Below are 20,857 nucleotides of genomic sequence, written 5' to 3'. Positions count from 1 at the left end.
AGCATAAGAGTGATGTTTATGATGCCTTCAAAACTTCTATCAAATGGTCTGTAACCAATTTGAAACTAAGATCAAAATTGTCTGGTATGATAAAGGGGGGAGTACATGTACGGTGGTCTACAGGACTTTTTTACTGACAATGGTATCATCCATCAGCTTGCTTGTGTTGATACACCCCAACAAAATGGGATAGCTGAGAGGAAAAATTGTCATTTGTTAGAAGTTGGTAAAAGTCTTTTATTTGGTATGCATGTTCCTAAAACCTTTTAGTCTGAAGCTGTTCTTGTTGCGATTTTCCTCATCAATAGCATGCCTACCAAAATCCTTGGGTCTCAAAACCCAATTGCACTCTTATCTCCTCAGTCTTCTGCTTTCACTCTTCCTCCCAAGGTGTTTGGTTGTATTTGTTATGTGCATGTTAACAAATCCTCCTGCACCAAACTTGATCCCAAGGCTCTAAAATGCCTCTTCCTTAGGTATTCTTCCACCACCAAAGGCTACAAGTGTTATCACCCTTCATCTCACAAGCGATTTCTTTCCAAAGATGTCACCTTTCTTGAGTCTGTCCCTTACTTTGCACCTCATCAGCATCAACATCCTCTTCAGGGGGAGAATGGAAATGAAAGTGAAAAGGCTATTGATGCCATTCCATATGTTATCCCATTGCCTCTTACTCCTTTTTCCTTTGATATTGGTAAACATAAAGAGGTGGATGATGTTGCTACTGTGGATGGACCTTGCACAGAGAAGGCACCTGTTATTGTGTACACAAGAAGGACAAAGAAGACCTACCACTTGTCCTCTTTGAATCCACATCCTAAGCTTCCCCTTCCTCAGTCAGGTAACACCTTCTCTCCTCATTTAGAGTTGGATCTTCCTATTGTTGTTCGTAAGGATAAGAGAGCTTGTAATAATCCTATAGCCTAGTTTGTTTCCTATTATGCTCTCTCTCCTACAGGTGTTGCTTTTACAGCTGCTCTTTCTTCTGCTTCCATTCCCAAAACTATTATTAAGGCTATGTCAGACCCTAAGTGGAAACAAACCGTGTCAGAGGAAATAATGGCTCTTGAGAAGAATTGTACTTGGAAACTAGTTGACCTTCCAAGGGGGAGAATCCTAGTTGGATGCAGATGGGTTTATACAATCAAGTACCCATCAGATGGTGCTATTGAGAGGTACAAGGCAAGGTTGGTGGCCAAAGGGTACAGTCAAGTGTATGGAATTGATTATCAGGAGACCTTTGCTCCTGTAGCTAAACATAGCTCTATAAGAGTTCTTTTATTTGTGGCAGCAAACAGAAATTGGCCCTTATATCAGTTAGATGTGAAGAATGCCATCCTCCATGGAGATTTAGAGAAGGAAGTGTATATACAGCCCCCTCCTGGCTTCAAGTTTCCGACAGCCAATGGTAAGGTGCATCTCCTAAAGAAGGCACTTTATGGTCTGAAGCAGTCACCAAAGGCTTGGTTTGAGAGGTTCAGACAGGCCATTCTAAAAAGCGGATATTCCCAGAGTCAAGCAGACCACACATTATTTACCCAGAGAGGTAATGGCACCATCACAGCACTAATTGTGTATGTTGACATTGTGGTAACTGGAGATGATAATGAGGAAATAACTAGGTTGAAAGCTTACTTGGCTAAATAGTTTGAGATCAAGGATCTAGGACACTTGAAATATTTCTTGGGTATTGAAGTGTCCAGGTCTAAGAAGGGAATCAATGTATGCCAGAGAAAATTTGTTCTAGATCTATTGAAGGAAATAAGAATGTTGGGTTGTAAACCGGCGAGTTCTCCTATTGAGCAGAATCATAAGCTAGGAGAGGATTGTGGCCCTTCCCTTTATTGATGCAAGGAAATACCAGAGGTTAGTGGGGAAGCTGATTTATTTGTCTCTGACTCGCCCAAACATTTCTTATGCAATGGGAGTTGTGAGCCAGTTTATGCATGCACCCAAGAGTGGGCACTTGGATGCTGTGTACCGTATCCTCAGATACTTGAAGTCCACTCCAGGAAAAGGACTTTTGTATGCTAGGAACAATCACTTGAGGATTAAAGGCTATTCCAATGCTGATTGGGCTGGATCAATTTCTGATAGGAGATCTACATTTGGTTATTGTACATTTGTGGGTGGTAACCTGGTCACATGGAGAAGCATGAAATAGCCGGTTATAGCTAGATCCAGTGCAGAGGTTGAGTACAGAGCAATGGCTCATGCTGTTTGTGAGCTCACTTGGCCGAGGTATGACACTAAAGGACCTATAAGACTTTCCTGTGACAACGAAGCAGCAATAAGCATTGCTCACAACCCAGTACAACATGATAGAAGAAAGCACATTGAAGTAGACCGGCAATTCATCAAGGAAAAGATTGATTCCGGTAATATCTACACACCCTTTGTGAGGACAGGTGATTAATTGGCCGACATCTTTACCAAAGGGATCATTTCTCACCAGTTCAGTACCCTCTTATGCAAGCTAGGAATGTATGACATTTATTCTCCAGGAAAATGACTTTTGTATGCTAGGAACAATCACTTGAGGATTGAAGGCTATTCCAATGCTGATTGGGCTGGATCAATTTCTGATAGGAGATCTACATTTGGTTATTGTACATCTGTGGGTGGTAACCTGGTCACATGGAGAAGCATGAAATAGCCGGTTATAGCTAGAACCAGTGCAGAGGTTGAGTACAGAGCACTGGCTCATGCTGTTTGTGAGCTCACTTGGCCGAGGTATGACACTAAAGGACCTATAAGACTTTACTGTGACAACGAAGCAGCAATAAGCATTGCTCACAACCCAGTACAACATGATAGAACAAAGCACATTGAAGTAGACTGGCAATTCATCAAGGAGAAGATTGATTCCGGTAATATCTGCACACCCTTTGTGAGGACAGGTGATTAATTGGCCGACATCTTCACCAAAGGGATCATTTCTCACCAGTTCAGTACCCTCTTATGCAAGCTGGGAATGTATGACATTTATTCTCCAGCTTGTGGGGGAGTGTTAGAATATTTGTATTGGGGGTACATTAGGAACTGTCTTATGTTAAGTTGTCCTTACATGTAATTTCTCTTATTTCTCTTTCACCTCCCTCAGGAGGAATATGTAATTCCCTAAAACAATATTTGAATCTAATATTGGTGAGATGAGCTAGAGAGCTCATTCACATTTTGGCCCTTTCTATCACTCTCTTCTCTCAACGTCTCTCCTTCTTCTCCCTACCTCTCTTCTCTTCATCTTCTTCCTCTCTGACCCTAATATCCTAACTTCCAACTTCTTCTTCCTCAAGAACGAAGAACAAAGGTGACTTAGGGCTGGAAGGGAATCAAAACACAAAGATCGAGTACTCATTCTGCAATCCTTTGAAGGAGCATGCCACTTGTGCATTCTACGTAACCCTAATCCCTGTTCTTTTGTTCTATGCATGTAAGTTCATGGAGGTCAAAGATCCATGTAGTCGCCGTTTATAGGTGGGATGTTCCTGAGGTGTTGCTTTGTCTCTTTCCTTTTTCTTTCCTTTTCTTTTTTCATTTTTTCTTTCTTTTTCTTTTTATTTTACTCTCGAGCAGATCCATGTAGCTGACCCCATTTAGTTGGGAAAAGGCTGAGTTGTTGTTGTTGATAGCGTATCGATTGCGCTTCCTCCGCCACATTCACGATATGACCAAACTATTACTCCTGTATGTTACCGATATACCCAAGATTCAACAGGAAATGTACGTGCCAAAGAGAAGTAAAAAAGGAATGAAGAAGACTTGTACAATCAATAATTTGACAGTTTCAATTTAGATTCTGTTTGAATAGGATTACTTTACAAAGGGTATTTGTAGATATGGTTAGGTTTGCTGTAGCTTTTAATTTATAAGGGTAGATCTAGGTCATTCTTTTTTATGCAGAAGCATAGGGCAGACTCCACCTTCTGATATAACATTGTAAAATCAGATATAAAGTTCAGGAGCATGCGCAACTTTGGTGTAGCTAGACTCAGCTCTATATAAACTATAAGGAACATTATAACTGGCCTGGGGAGGAAGTATTGATTATTTTGCATGAATCCTGGTTTGGGAACCCTAGAACTCATCCCTTTTGCCATGAGGACTGAGCTTCTTCTCTCCTTGTATTCTCTTCTACATATTGTAATCAGGCAATTATTTTTCAGTAAAGTTTACTATTACCTGTTTATTTCTGCTCTTCTTCTTTTGCTCTTTCCTGTTTTTTTTTTTCTTCTTCTTCTTCTTCCTTCTTTTTTTTTTTTTTTTTTTTTTTTTTTGTGCTTGCATTTTGGGGCTGGACTGGCATCACTGTTCCTACATCAATAGCTATATTGTAACTCTATTTCAAGACAGTCGCATTGTTAGAGAATGTTTTATGAATCTCAGGATAATGGCATGAGTATCTTCATTTTTTTAACCCCTATTAAGATGTTTGTGGAATGTATTCCATAAGTTTATTTGAGTTGGATAGTGCGTGTTCATTTGAATGGTTGATATTTGATAATTTGATACATTGTTTAGTTTACTTCCGCTTGATGGCTAATACATCTCGTCAAAATCTTGTCCACCACAGTTAAATACCTACATGCCACTAAAGTAGCAGTGGATTGCTCGGCAAGACTGCATTACAATATTCCAACAATCTACAAATGCCCGAAGACCTCAGGTTTCCACTCAAGCAGCCATCAACAATAGGTCTGGAATAAACATAAGCACCTAGATGCATACATAAAAGTAACATACACAATAACCAAATCTTCTCTTCTCCTCTTGGTGGGAAAACATCAGACAGTAGAAAACTAGAAATACACACACACACACACAAAAAAAAAATCCTAACCTGCATGAGCAGCATACTGACTGGCCTTTACGGGTTTCTTACAAGCATAGCAACAAACCTTCACAGTAATTAAGAAACAAAAAAAAAATCAGAGCGACAAAATTAATGACGGAAAAGAAAATTGAACTAGAGAACCCACACAACTCTCAACAACATAAATTATTGACCAAGAACCTCGATGAGCACAGAACTCATGAGAATATCAAATCAGACCAGAATATCAACATAGGATTTGGGTAGTCCCTACCACTGTGCAGTTGAGATGAGACTTATTAGAGTTGAATTGATTCATGAGGAGCGGAGATATTTTAATAAATTACCAAGTTGTTTTGCTACTAACCCCTTAAAGCCTCAAAGCAACAACGTTTTTGTATAAAATAAGCATTTTCCTTTTAATTGGATGAGCACCCAAAATCATGACTCTGTTGACAAAATATGCAGTAGAGTTCCAAAGCTACGCAAGTGATTGATGGAAGATTTCAGGAACTTGTTAAGATCACCGTATTCACTTGGGTCACCACAGACCACGAACAAGCAAAATATTCTGCGCATTGTTTCCTTTTGATGGTATCTTCTCCCACATAATAGTATAAAAGTTCACATGCAAATCACTAGGCGGCGTCAAAAGGAACTTCAGCAAATAACAAAAGAGTAAACTGCCAAGGCATATCACACTACATGATTATCCAGCTACTATCGGTTTCATCCATTAGAGATTTACTACAACAAACTCAACCTAGATAAGGATGCACTTGAATCAATTAGACCTGAAAACATATGCAGTTCCATTCCGACAAGAAGAATAAATCTACCAGACATTTTTTGTGAAGAGGAGGACAAAAAAAATCCAATAAAAGAACAAAAGAGAAACTAAACAGAAAACAAGCTAATAATCCAAACAGAAGAGCCTATACTATACAAAGTTCTACATTATATGTTGCTAGGTATCAGCCGCAAAGTGCTAATGCATTGCAGTAGTTCCAGTTCTTCAGACATTACCAAATGCAAAGGGTCCGCCAGTGGTTTACAATCAAATACATGCATATCTGCATGGAAAATCAGAATAAGTAGATATTTATTATTACCAAAAATAATACAAATGCAGAACCAACACCAGAAATTATCAATAACTTCAAGTAATGAATAATTAACCGGTAGCTTAGACGAGTTATGGCACCACTAAGTTTAGTCAAGCTCTGGCCTAGAAGCTTCCGGCCCCCGAAAAAGACAGATGCAGTTTCCCCTTTCGTTAGCTGGACGACGAAATATAGTCAACAAATTAATCCCCATCTTTTGATGTTAGTTTCTTCCTTCCTCTGAAGTTTAAGTCAAAGTTTGTTTTGAGTTGTAGTGGTAGTAGTTCAACTTGACAGGCAACAAATTTATTTGAAAAAAAAAAGAACACAGGAATTAAAGAGGGGAGGGGAACAACCAAGGCATCCATGGTGCCCGCCTAGGTGACACGTTGAAAACTATGATATTGCTAGGGAATATTATTCATCATCATTAAAAGTCAAACTCTCTAGCCCTACATTCAAACTCTCTAGCCCTACATTAAAATAGAAAAACTTGCTAATAACTCCTAATAATACAAACCAAATAAGAAGCTTCTTTAAGTCCCCGTGCACCCCCCAGAAAACACATAACAAACACAATAAAGACCATATATTATGCTTCAAAAAATTAATAATAAAGACCTATAGTCAGCTTTAAGAGTCAAACTGGTCAAACCCATTTATCTTTCTCGGCAAAACAAATTAAAATACACCAGACAAACAGGTCCAGGCTTCGCCTAATGGGGGGCTCATAGGAGTGCTTGCCACCCAGAGAAAGTAACCCCATCTTCGTCGCAAACACCTGGAACACTTAAGGGCCCAACTAACAGGTGAGGTTTGGTCTTCTTGGCCCCAGCAGTATATGTTTTGATGGGTTTAGTTTACTATGTCTCAAATTATTTCCCCTCGCAAAACCTGCACTAGATTCTCCAGAAAGGCACAATATATATTTATATTATTAAAATAGAAACAGATCATTTTCTCCAATAAAAAAAAAGAAAATCTGGTTCACCAATATTTTCATTGCATCACAGTCACAAATAACCAAAAAATCCACACTTGGTTCCATTCCCTACAAGAATGCACCACTCCCATACTAAATCTAATTAATTAAGTTTTTCCGCCAAAAGCAACCTGGCAAGGAGGACTAAACTCATCAATTTTGTCTCGAGGCTATCCAGAAGCACCTCCAAATTGCTTCAAGAAGTCCATCCCTTACCAATTTATTAATCCTGTTTTCACCAATGTGGCCTAGCCTAAGATGCCAGAGATAGGTTTGGTTCTCAAGAGAATACTTTCATTTCGTCACACAAACAGTCATACTGGAATTGCCAGACTCATTCAAGACAAATATGAGGAAATACAAGCCATTCATTCTATATCCAGAGGCAACAAACTTTCCTTTAAAAGAAATGATCAAATCATCATTAAATGAAAAGCTATAATCTTCATAAATAAGTCTTGAAACTGAAATCAAATTCCTATTGAATCCATGTAAATAATAACAATTATTTAATTTCAATCCAGTATGACTAAAATGAACTGTAAAAGTGTCGATTGAAATGACGTTGACCTCATCTCCAGTTCCCACTCTCAGGGTGATCCCATTTTTTATTGTCCTTCTGGTCTCCTGAAACCCCTGCAATATATTGCAAACATGTGTGGTGGACCCAGAGTCCAAACACAAATCAGTTGATCGTACCAACAAATGAGATTTAGTTGACCAAAAGGATTCAGAAATACAAGGTTCTCCTTTTCCTTATTAAAAGAAGCAAGGTACTCATGGCAGTTCCTCTACCACTGTCCTGTTTTACCGCAGAAGAAACAGTTTCCTCTAGCAGCTTGCCCTTCTTCTTTTGCACCCCTCCCTCCCTAACCCCTCCTGGTCTTAGTCTTGGACTTGGCTTTCTTGTTCTTCTTAAGCTTAGAAGATTGAGAACCCTATTCAGTGACAAGAGACATAACCTAGTTCTTTCTAGTACCTTTTGCTTCATTAAGCATGAACTCAGAAATATTATTTGTTTCCACCTTGTTCATGTGGAAATTCATGATGAACAAACCATAGGCATCAGGCAGGGAGACAAAGATGACCTCAGTCTTAAACTGGCAATCAAAGACTAAGCCAAGACCTTTTAATTCCTGGAAGTACTTGTTAGTCTTCATCATACGGGCCAGGCCAGGATAGATGTGGTCTCAGCCATCTTGGCAGAAAACAAAGCAGAGGAGATCTTTTGGTGTGCAAGACAATCTTGCTTCCCAAATGTTTCATGACCTCTCTTGCCATTCAAAGCATCAGACAAAATATTCGCAGAGTCAACTGCCTACAGCAGAACCAGATTCATTCCTGCTGTACAGCTTTCCTATTTTATATAGGAGTTCTGGTTACCAATAATCCACAGGTCTGATCACTGTTCTAACTTCATAAATATCAATCTGTCAGTAGCCTGGTCTGTTTTCTGCATGCAAAATTACATCTTGCTGGCTGAATGTAATCTGGGTTAGTGTACTAACAATTCCTATCTTCAGTGGGAATTCAAGAACTGATCTTTATTGTTCTATTGTCTCTGATTTCATCATTATAGACTAATCTGAGGCTCTGCTTGTATTGAATATGAAATCTGATCATTCAAAAGATAGGTTGTTGTGTTGATGTATACACTATCTGTGATGCAGCCCTTCCCTAACAGTTCAAGCATTTAGGTGAAATGGTAGCAAACATGCTATTAGAACACGGAGCTCAACTGTTCAACTCCTGGAAGTGCCTCAGAAGAGTTTTCCTGACATTTCTTCTCCCTCAGTGCTCCGAGAAGGAAATGCGGAATGAACTCCACGTGCAAGGAACATGGGATCTTGGCCTGGACGTGCAGGGGACTGTTGATGTATACATTGACGCTGCCCTTCCTAACAGTTCGAGCTTTTAGGTGAAACGATAGCGAAAAGGTTGGCTGAGATTTTCTACTCACACAAGGACTTGGCTAATTAAGCAGATTCAACCCTTGGATCCTGCTAATATTTTCCGCAACTATTCTAGGCATAAGGAAGTCCAATTGACCAGTAGGATCTACTGGTCTGACTTTCTGATTTGACTTTATTTAATTTCTCCTACTCTGTAATTATCCAGTTGTGTTGGTATTGATATTAAGCATCAGGACCACATTACCTGACCTTAAACATTTTGCTTTTTGATAGAATTACTGATATAGCTGTTCAACACAAAAAAGACATTAACAAATTCCTTCTGCATATAAGCTAAATGCCAATAAAAGCTTGTTTAATGGCTCCGCTTAATTTAGTCACATCAATTGAACTAAATGTAATTCACTAGCTGAATTAGTTTAATGCAAGTATTAATATTCCAGGATGTATCAGAAATCATCAAGCCTTGTAGCATGACGTCTGGAGAAAGAAAAAATATCTAACCTTCTTCTTCAAGCAAATTTGCTTCATCTGCCTCACGAAATTCTCTATGAATGGATTGAACAGCTAATTTCTCATGGCTAGCTTCCTCTGGCAAGGAGTCAAACAACATAAGCAGCCAAACTCAGTAAGCAACCAAAATTCTATTATCAGAATGAATAATGCATAAATTCATCTAGAACAATTACAAATACAATTTGCTTCCAGCAAACATGAACATGAAGGATGACAGCAGTGAAAATCATGTTTATTTCCTGTCGTCATGTCACCAAGGTGAGCCCAGGCAGTGGCCAGGCACCTTGTTGCCTTGGCACAATGGCTGCCACTGCAACTTTTCAGGCTGTAGAATTAATTTTAAATTATTTGGCTTGCTATTATTGAGGATACAACACTGACGACACAAACGAAATCTGTTAAATCTTAGTGTTTTTATTAAGAACACTCAAACTAATGTTAAAGTTTCATGGTTGTAAAAGCATAACAATAATCAGTTAATGCCTTTGAAAATTTGAAAAAAATTTAGCAACAGAATTCATCAAGAGGAATCCTTCAGCCTTTCTTTCCTTCTTCTTTACTTTTCATCTCCTTTTTCCCAGCATTAGTTAATAAAGTATTATGGAAAAACTATTAAACTAAGACTTATCACAAGTGAAGAAACCAAACATGACACAGTGATGTGCACCAAATTTGAAAAACATTGAAGAGAGTACATGTAGCACATGGTCACTGTACAATAGCACAAGCCTTAGAATTACCGACTCTCCATGGCATCACTCACCTTTTCTATTTTTGACAATGGAACAGATCCGCTAACCAGAAAATGTGCAGGAACAGTGGAACACAAAGATTCATCAGAGAAACATGAGAAGAGAATATTACATAATAATAAAAAAAAATTAGTAGTGGGGGAGATGCACAATACCCAGTTCAGAGTCCCCCATTATCTGCAAACTACACATGCCAGTACTTGTCCATATCAACCCCGAGGATACTTTCTCTCCTTTTTCAAAAGATATTGGAAACTCCTCTAATATGTCAATCAATCACTAGTTCCCAAACAATGAACTCCAATGCTGGCATAAGGATTTAAACCACAATTTTTATCGTCACATACTCGCATGCCACTGTTAATGCATGCAACACAGATCTGGAGAAAAATGGAAAGCTAACTTTTTTCTCTCTCTTTTATCTCCCCCTCTTCCTTTTCAAAATTTTCAACATGATGTCAATACCAGATATTAACGTCACCTCAGCATGCCATCTGGTATCACCATCATCCTATTTGATCATTGAAAAACATGAGACGCACTGTTCTGCCTTGCTGCCACACCATATTATATTACACTATATAGGAGTAGAGATCATTTACAGTTGGAGAAATAACATTTTCATTAAGAATTGACCATTAATCAAGATTCAATAATGTTGAGGTATGATGTCTAGTATTCCGTCGCAGTTTAATCCAGGAAGTACTGGTGATCTTTCCCAAATAACGGCAATTTTGTTTGGGAAAACATATGTGTGAGCACACCAATGAGGCACAATAGAAAGAGGCCTAACTTGATCACATCATCACATGGAAATGAAATTTACAAAATCTGGTTAACCTAGTACTAGTTACACCTAATTTCTACTGAAAGGTCCCATGAAAAAAGTTCCCACCAGAATTATGAAATCTAGGATACACCAACTTCAGTATTAAATCCAGCTAAAATATTTATAAGCAAAAACCATATGACTTCAGATTCATTCACCGTGTAAGTAATCATAATTCAACCAGTTACATTCAGTGCAACAAAAAACCAGTCCAGAGAACACATACACAGTAAAACCATTCCCTCCTATCTTGATAAGTAACACAAAGATCTCATCAAAGAGAAGGGGTGTGCCCCATACATGAAACAACCATAGAAGCCATTATTTCTAATATTGGCATCAGCTTAAATTTATGATTTTCTACAACACCAATAAATAATTACACTCTCTATGATTTCCCTTTATGATGCAGATATTACTTGATGCTTGTCAACTTGATTTCCTAAACTGCACACAGCACATACATTTACCACAGTCCTGGAACCATGGATGTCAGGGGGCAAGAATAAATCTTAAGAGTACCTGCTGTGATTTCCGAGAAGTTTCCAGTTTCCAGAAGCCTCACCATAGCTGCCATTCTCCCCTTTCCAAGTGTGCATACCATCGAGACAAAGACAACCTATGGATTGGCAGTAAAAATCAGCTTGAACAAGATCTAAATCCCATAACTGTGCATAATGTTCCAAAGTATATAAAGCATCTGGTTCCTAAACTATAAAGTGAAAATGTAGAATATGATTCGAAACAAAGGCAAACAACTGCACATTTTAAAAATGCATCATATAACTGAAAGTACAAAAGCAGATTGCCCAATAGAAACACCCAGATGTCAAGCAGAGAACCAATAGAACTATATGCGGGAAACTACAAAGACTACATCCAGCAGTAAGTACTCCTCAGATTAGAGATTTACATATTTTAGTCTCTTTTCATGGCCATCTCAGCTCTCAGGTGTTCCCAGAGATGGTTAATCAGCCATTGAAGATTTCACCAAAAACATTTTTACTAAGCCATTGAGAAAGCCTTATGTTAGAGTGGATTTTATTTATTAATTTTATACACATACCAATAGGTTAACGCCTAACTTAACCTAATTGAATATCCAATTACTATATCGAGTATTAGGATAACAAATGGAGTCAAATACAGATACACCTATAGAGATCCATTGCATATTTAATCAGATATCCAGTTAAAGAATTGGTTTGGGTATTGGAAATGCATGCATCCGCTCCATGTCCGACCTTTTACAGCCCTACCTGATGGGCAGCAAATGGTTGGACCTAAAGTTAAGGGGCAGATACCCAGTGCACAAGGCTCCCGCCACTGCAGGGTCTGAGGAGGATTATAATATACACAGCCTTATCCCCGCTTTGCAGAGAGGCTTTTTCCTGACTCGAACCATATTGGTTGCAATAGAGCAACCTTGTCGTTGCGCCAAGGTCCGCCCAACCCAACTATTGATTCGACACCCAATTTGGACCGCACCCACAGATAACTGAGTAAGCATTAATTCACACCCTACAACAATAAGGGCACCACAGGCTCTAAGAAAAGGAACCAAGTGTCTAGAGTGGTCCATCCAACAACTTAAGTGTTTGAGCTCAACAAGCTCAGCCAGTAGGGAAGAAGTACAGGAAAGGGGTAGAAGCATAGAAAGTCTGAAAAGGCCCATTAAACCCGTAAGGCCTTTTCGGTATTGGAGTAGTTATTGGCAGGGAAGCCCACACAACTAGAAGCAATGAATAACCCTTCATCCCTTTCTTCTTTTTTTTCTTCTTTTTTTTTTTCTGTTGATATATTCATCTTTGCATCAAGTTAATACCCACATAACAGGAGTACAATGGTAAACATCTTAAAATTACTAAGGATCACAAAATTAATTGTGGTTTATCAGATTATGGCAGATAAATGTTTCTATTATCTCTTGATGTTCTATCAACCTGTCATGATTCTTGATCTACTATTCTTTCTTTAATCAGCAGATCTCTAATTTAGTGTTTTCATTTTCTTACCCCAAGAACCAACCTTTCATCAAAGCATACCAAAATTGACTAGACAATAGACCATCATCCACTAGCAAACTGGTCCAAGAAATTTACCATACCAGATTCATCAAGAAATCCAACCTAAACCAACTGGGCAGTTTATGAACCTCCACCTAAAACCCTTTTTCCCCCTTTATCAAATTTCATTACCTTCATCAAAGAGAACCCACTCTCCAGTAGGTAGCCCTGCACTGTTTCCACCCGTTTAGTTAATCAGGCCATATAATCCAGGGTATAGACGCATTTCTATTCAGTCAGTCAGTTACCATGCTATAATCAGGCTATAATTTTTCGGTTATAGACTTACAGTATCTCAGTCAGGCGACCGTCAGGTCATGCCACTGAGGATTTAATGTTATTCCATAGCCATACAAGTGAAGTATCATTCTCACACATCCACTCTGTATATCCTGCAGCATTTGTATATGGTGAAGATACTAGATATTCCAATTTACCTTGGGCATTAATTTATAACCCAAATAACACCTCAAGTCCCTATCGATAGCAACTTCTCATCAATATGTAGCCCACCCACACGATGCCTATAGACAAAGATACAAAAAATTCAGTAACAAATCATGACTAGAGAGGGCCTTGGCTTGGGCTCACATACCCCTCTTTGTCTTGTTTCTGTCTAAATATCCGATGCGACTGGCATCTTTTATCTTCCCAACTTATAATTATGTTGGAAACTTTATTTTACGGACCACAACAGTTGCCCAAAAATGTTTATGGACGATCATATCTTATTTGAACTGTTTTTTGTCTTAGTGAGATAATTCATAGCGAACCAAATCCTGCATTCCAAATCCAAGTCTTTTTCGATTTGGTGATGTATCCCTGATGATTAATGGAACTTTAACTTCTTCCAAAAGGAATATATATAATGAAGGCAACAAAAAATGCAACGTCCAAATCCCAAAATCGCCATTCAGTTGTGGGATATTGAATAGGGGAAAAAATTAATAATAAGAACACAATGCAGTGTAATTGTAACGATGTAAGATAAGTTTGCAACCCGAATCCCCACCCCAAAACTCAAAGAAAAGGAAACCCATCTTCATTAGAAAGTGGAAACGTTCTCCAATTAAATTTATGTGACTCGTGAAGCCCATACGCTGAATGCAATATACAACACTAATCAAAGAAACTAGAAGAACACGGAATCACTCCATAACAAATAAAATGCAAGACGAAAACAGGTGAATAAGAAACGGTCAAAGGAAGAAAACTCTGACCTCAAACCAGAAAACCTATTGCGATAGTCTCGATCCAAAACCAAACTAATCGATGGAGTTGTTGACGGAGCGGCTGGGGAATCCAGGAATAATGAAAATTTAAAGAGAATAAAGTAGAAATCTTAAGCCGAGCCCTCCTTTCTCTTCTCCTCTTGGGGGAGGAGGATGAGGAGAAGACGAGCAAAGCAGCAGCAGCAGCGCAAAAGGGCGCTTCCCAAAGATAATTTGGACTCCGTATTATGGTTGTACATTGTAGTTTTGTACATCCTTGGAAGAGTTTTATTTGTCTTTTTGTGTTTCTTTGACTAATGTGATCCTCTCCAATTCTTTACAAATTTTATGGAATTCTCGCTGTGCACGTGACGCTTGTATATTTTAAAATCCAACGATTGTAAAAGTTTAAGGTATTTGTGAAATTTAAATTTTAAAAAATTACTTATATATTTTAAAATTCAACGATTGTAAAGGTTTAAGGTATTTATGAAATTTAAATTCTAAAAAATTTCTACAACCATTAGATTTTTAAATTGTACATATGTCACGTGCAAGCATGGTTTTTGGTATTGTATCAGCGTTAGTTGAGACTGATCTCAATACTTAACCGACTTGGGGTTAGGTGTCGTATCAATATCAGGAGTAAAATCATAAAAAAAAAAAAAACTAATTTTTATGAACAAAAATATATAGGGGTAATATTGACCGATCTGAATCGATACAGTTGATCTTGAATCGGTATCGTATCGATATCGATCAATACTGAGACCAATACCGATAATTAAATCCTTGCGGATAAAATATTACACAAGAATTGCATAATTAAAAATTAGAGAGAATCAGGATCCATGTGATATTGTATTAGCTGACACAACTCGCAAGTTAATAGAAAAAAGGGAAGAGAACGGTACCTGATCGTGCAAGTAGTACACTCCAACAATCATGGCCAAAGGTAAGGCACACGAGCATCTTCAGAACGGTGAGACTCAGGGCCAAACTTGCACCCCTAGCAGCGATTGACTTAGGATGCGTTATTGAACAAGTGACCTCTCCCTAAACTTAGACCAAGTTCCACTGCATTGGAAGCCACCATTGCGACGCCAAGAGGTGCTTCACAAATGTGACAATACATAATAAATTATATGATTTAAATATTTAAATTGAACACTCGTCCAACCAGCTTAGGCATCGAGGGATATGCTTTTGGTTTTCTTATTACTGTTGTTTGTATAATAAAATTTCAAACCGGTTCATCCTATTGGATTCGCATTTTTCTTTCGATAAACTAATTTTTTGGAGTCCCAAAAGCAAAAGCCAGTACCAAAATATACCATAAGTCTACCAACCAAACTTTGAGAGTAAGACATGTTAGAAAAAACCCCTTTTCCATATGATTATTGGAATCCAAAACAAGATTTTTACTCGCTTTAGATTGAATGTTTTTTATTATGTCAAATCTAAAGAGTTTCCTTCATCCACAGTGAAGGTTCACCTACAAATCTGCCATTATAATTATTCCCTCCCCTCCCCTCCCCTCCCCTCCCCTAGTATGTTTGAAGTCGAAAACACCCTTCGTTGTTCCTTTTGCCCATTTAAGTGCGATGACAGTCATCAGTGAAGGAATTCTTCCTTCCTTGTGGCTTAAGGGAAACTAGGTCATGTGTGGAATTTGTTACTAATAAATGCCCAATCAGCCCTCTTTGAAGGTCTTTTTAGTTTTTTGATATGCATGCCATTATAATTGAAATTTGGTTGACAAGGCAACATGTCCAGCTACCTTAATGTCTCATATTTGGAGGGCAATGGCAAAGATTATAAGCTAAATTTACTAGATGAATAAGTTAAAGGTGCTATTTATCCATTTACCAATTAGGATATGGGAAAGTCTCTCTTCTCATTAAATATGTAGGCCGCTTTTTATCTTCTCGTTAAATATAATATTTTATTATTTACCATTGACTCGATTTATAAGATGCGATGTAAACAAATAACATACAGATCCCTATTTTTTCTTTTTTCTTCTTTTTGTAAAGAAAAAATGATACTCCATAATAATGATCATAGCCCCATACAGATCCCTCTCCCTATGTTATTTTCATTTATTTACTAAAAAAAATGTTATTTTTATTTACATTCCAAAAACCCATCCTAATAGCCCAAGTAGCTAGAGCCCATCCAGTATAAGCCCATAGTCAGCAATCTATTTCCCGACATTTTGTATCAGACAATTACATATTGGAATACCATCGACGATGCTTCACTTATTGTACCGATCAGGCAAAATGGTCTGATCCATTGGCAAAATTAGGCATCGGTCGCCACTGATATAGATCGGCCTTATCAGGCTGGATCAGACCACTTTGCCTCTCAAAATATCAATGCCTATTTTTTTTTGAACCATTCATCGATATAGTATCAATCATGAATGGACTGTTATGACATCCGATTTCAATACTTGTTTTTTGATACCTAGGGTGTCCGGATCTTTAACCCGACTAATCCCTAGGGTCACTGTGATACCGCTTACACAGGACCGGGTCAGTCTGAGATGGAAAATCTCATGCGGTGGCCCCAAGAAGTTAGGTGCAGCGGTGAAGGTTTGATCACGAGACCTCGCTTCCTGAGGCGGAGTACCGTGTCCTCTAAAACCATTAATAAGAGGTACTTAAGTATCATAATTAACGTTTTTTTTTCTTATCAATTGAGTGAAGACCCTATAAATTTTGGATTAAGTTTCCCATTCACATGTGGGATTGATAAATCTTTTTTTCATTAGTGATATGATCATGTGATTTGACTTCCACCCCTATTGATGAAATTGAAAATGGGTCTGCATAATGCAATATAATGATACCCAATAGAAGTGGATATAGAGATTCCCTCCACATTCATGGATTTGAGAAACTAGGTCCTTCAAAAATTTCCATTTTTTCTCCTCCCAATGTGTGTTTCTAAGGGAAAAGATTTGCAAACTTGACAAGTTTTCATTTACGAGATAAATAATCTCCTCACCATGGTGATACCTTATCTATCAAATATTTTTGGTTGGCCGAGGGTTCAAGAATCGGGATCATGATTTGTTGATCCGGATCAGAATCGGCCTAGGTCAATTTTTCTCACCCAACCTAATTGGTTCCAATTCGATCTGACACCGATCTGATGGATCCATAGATAGGAACTAGGGGTGCAAGTTTGGCCCTAACGGTCCGAACCCGCATTTGACCCGCCCTGATCCCGAACAAGTATCGACTCAAAAATTTTGACCCTGAGGACCAACCCAACCTTGAAATTTATGATATTGAGTCAGGGTCAAGGCGGATAAGGGTTGATGTCTTTGGCCCGCCCAGCTCACCCTAAACTAGGCCCTAATTTTTGCCCCTGAAGTTGACTCTGGTTGTGACCCTGAATTTAACCTCATTTTATATATTGTTTGACATTAAATCATTGACACTTCAAAACTCCTAATATATATTCTCATAGTTTTCTTTTGCTATTTTTACAAAAAAAAATATATATATATATATATATATATATATATATTTCTTGCTTTTTTTATCAATAAATTTGGAACTTTGTACTTTTTTATCTCATATTTATTATGGATATTTTTTTATTTTTAAGTTATTTCATATTTTGTAGGGTCATGGTCATGATATACCTAGCCCTTGATGGTAAACCAATGTTAAGATCAATCAGGGTCAAGGTGGATTTGGACCCAGTCAAAGAGACTTAAGGTTGGAATAAGATTTTAAGAAACCCAGCTGAATCCGGCTACACCCTTAATATGAACAGCTAGTGTAGTGAAAGAGACTTGTTTTGGCTTCTCTGAAGGTCATGAGTTCATGCACGTGTGTCCCTCACCAGAAAAAAAAATAATAACATGTACGTGTGTCAGTTCGATCTTTCTTGCGGTCGGCCAACGACAGACCCATTCACAGACGTGGGCTCCCGCAGTGTCACATGAGCATTGTGGAAGCTCCCACCACTTCACACTTTACGTGGCTGTGTCACGAGAAGGACCCATCATCCATCCCCATTTTCTCACTCTTCTTTGCTTTTCTATCATCCACTGCAGTTCACACGTTGCCATCTGCCAACAGCTGGTTGTATTGAGCAATGGATTAAAGGAGCTAGAGAGATCATTGGTGGGATGAAATTTTGCTGACTCAGGTTGTAAGAACTATTCAGTTACCCAAGCTTGTAGTTATCGAGTATTTTAGAAGATACTAAAATCTTGAAGAGTATTTGTGAATCCAGTAAAAATGAATTATTCTATCTTTTTTTGTGGCACTATACCATTGATCAACGAAGTTTCTTCAAAAATAAAAAATAATGCATGCATGGTTGTAAGTGTCGATATTAGACTGTTATATTGGGTGATCCATGTCAATTTGGCAAGTTTCCGATCTGGCGATGTTATGTTGGTTAAGTAGTACGGATCAAGGTAAGAAAGTAAAACAAAAAAAAAAAAAATCCCTTTTAAAGGGAAAATAGGGGTATTTTTATCTGATACAGGCAATCCAATATTGAGCCATTTCGATGGCATGTCGGTTTTGGGATGACCAATACCCATTCCGATACCATGCACCAAATCTAAAATCATGCATGTATGTGAGCTAAACCCAATGGGGTAGCTTAATTGGCAAGCATTAAGCCATGAATCATAGGTTTTAAGCACAGGGGCTCGATTCTGCTGTAGATGTCTCCAAACTCTTCTCTGTTCATCTGGGCACGTGTATATTGATTTTCGTCTTGTCTGTTGAGAGAATAGATCCACATTAGTTACCCTTGAGGCTCTGTTATTATAAGATAATTAAATGGAAGGGGAGTGAAGTTTTTTAAACTTAAAAGATAAATTTTTATAATTATTAACCAACATGATTGTATAAAGTACTAAACTTTCTCACTATTTAGTAATGATACCTTTAGATCTCATTTTTAATTTATATTTTGAATTCAAGATATTTGAATATAAAGTAAAAGAAAAGGTTGGGTATGCTACTAGTTTACCTTGATATGTGTTTATCTCTCCTCCTCCTCATCTTTGAAAAGTCCCCTATACCCCTTCCATCTTAACCTCGTTAGTTCCAAGAAAATTGACAACATACTTAACTTCCTCCCAACAAGTAAAGTGATTTTTACCAAACAAATAACGAATGATTTTAATTTAATGATATAAACACGTGAGGCAAAAATTATAAATGTTCTTATTTTAGGTTTGAAAACTTTGCTTCTTCTCATTTTAATTCCACTTGCAATCATCATAGTTTGAGGTCTTCCTTACACTTATGGCCTCATATACTTGTAACCATGCATGGTTTTGACAAATTGAACGGGATGATTAGTATCAGTTGGATCGGAACTATATCAGTCTTGATCGATTTTCGATCTTGATCTTTCCATTCTCATTTTGTATGTATGATCCAATAGTAAAATTGTAATAAAAATTGATAAACAAAAAAAAAAAAAAAAAAAAAATATATATATATATATATATGTATATCTATAATAAAATAATAAAAACAAAAACAAAAAGAATAGAATTGGACACGTCACTAACTTTCTTGAAACTAATGGATCGATGGATGGAGGAGTGGGGATGAGAGGAGATAAAATCATTTTCAAAGGAAAAAGGACATAGAATGACAGAGGTTGAGCACCAAGCAACACCTTTTCCCTACAATTTAATATGATGGCAGAGCCTCATGTGTATCTTTCCATCAATATTTACAGACTTCCCACGCAGGTCAAAGGATTGTGATATCTTATTGACTTAGGACGAATAAGCGGTGGATGCACGATATGCACCGATTGCACCCCACCCCGTCCAAGCTGGTCGGTGTTCCTCAATACATGCGCTTGTAGTACGACGCAGGCTAGCTATTGGTTTTTATATATATATAAAGGTTCATACTCTATATTAATATATGAATTATGGAATACTAATATATAATTATTTTCCCTGACTTGTGGGATGAGAGTGATACTAGGCGAGGGCTCTCTAGTCCAAGTGGACCAGCTAATCCACTAACTAAATATTATTTTTCAAAAGTAGATAATAATAATAATAATAATAAAATGTGGTCAAGCACCTAGAGTCCTAGATACATATCACCTCCTATTACTATGATGTACCCTAATTAGTATTTATACATATAAAACAAACCTTTTTTAAATGGGTATTATTTGTCACAATTGACAATACCTCGTGGCATATTGAGAATCTATTTTCATTTATTATTTACGCCATCTATTTTTGTTTATAGTTGGGAAAGTGCACAATTATTTTAAACAACCTTTGCGCAATTGATAAGTTTTTTTTATTGTGACAAAGTGGTCGTGAATGGAAATTACATATCTATTATAAGATTATAGGATTATAGATAGTTAGCTAATTACTGTAAATTTGATTTTCTATGGTGATTATTCTCTCCCATCTGATATTAGTTATATCATTCGGGAGGACAAAATGATATTATCAATCTTTATAATATAATTTTTCTTATTTTGGATTTTTTTATTTGAGTTTTGTGAGTGATAGAGTGATTTATATCTCATGGATTGTAGTAAGGTGGATTATATCTACCTTCTTTTTTTTTAATATTTTTTTTTATCTTATTTAATAAAATTCTAGGAACTTCCTTGAATTCCATATAATATTCAGGCAAA

At 37.5% G+C, this 20,857-nt stretch overlaps 1 protein-coding gene across 2 annotated transcripts; it reads right to left on the bottom strand.

Annotated features, from left to right (window-relative positions):
• Positions 1-2,404: 2,404 nt before the first annotated feature.
• Positions 2,405-14,435, bottom strand: LOC122093412 (101 kDa malaria antigen-like). 2 transcript variants are annotated; one of them, XM_042663752.1, is made up of 7 exons: positions 13,570-13,877; positions 13,412-13,498; positions 11,431-11,527; positions 9,316-9,402; positions 5,840-5,886; positions 4,841-4,898; positions 2,405-4,314 (listed from the first exon to the last, which is right to left on the bottom strand). In XM_042663752.1, the coding sequence occupies exons 2-7, from the start codon at positions 13,418-13,420 to the stop codon at positions 4,187-4,189; spliced, it is 426 nt and encodes a 141-aa protein (XP_042519686.1). In that variant the 5' UTR covers positions 13,421-13,498; positions 13,570-13,877; the 3' UTR covers positions 2,405-4,186. The 2 variants fall into 2 exon arrangements, with proteins under 2 accessions (XP_042519686.1, XP_042519687.1); XM_042663753.1 differs by lacking the exons at positions 13,412-13,498; positions 13,570-13,877 and adding an exon at positions 14,195-14,435.
• Positions 14,436-20,857: the final 6,422 nt, after the last annotated feature.

This window comes from Macadamia integrifolia, chromosome 11 (assembly GCF_013358625.1).
Source record: "Macadamia integrifolia cultivar HAES 741 chromosome 11, SCU_Mint_v3, whole genome shotgun sequence".
Classification (NCBI taxonomy): Eukaryota; Viridiplantae; Streptophyta; class Magnoliopsida; order Proteales; family Proteaceae; genus Macadamia; species Macadamia integrifolia.
This window is presented reverse-complemented; position numbering and strand designations above follow the sequence as displayed.

Bases quoted from the DNA above. Each gene is read 5' to 3' on its own strand.
- LOC122093412 (XM_042663752.1), bottom strand. The intron at 5,887-9,315 runs GTTAGATATTTT...TTTTCCATGCAG, and splicing joins AAATTTGCTTGAAGAAGAAG to ATATGCATGTATTTGATTGT. The intron at 4,899-5,839 runs GTAATGTCTGAA...ATTACTGTGAAG, and splicing joins TGGCGGACCCTTTGCATTTG to GTTTGTTGCTATGCTTGTAA.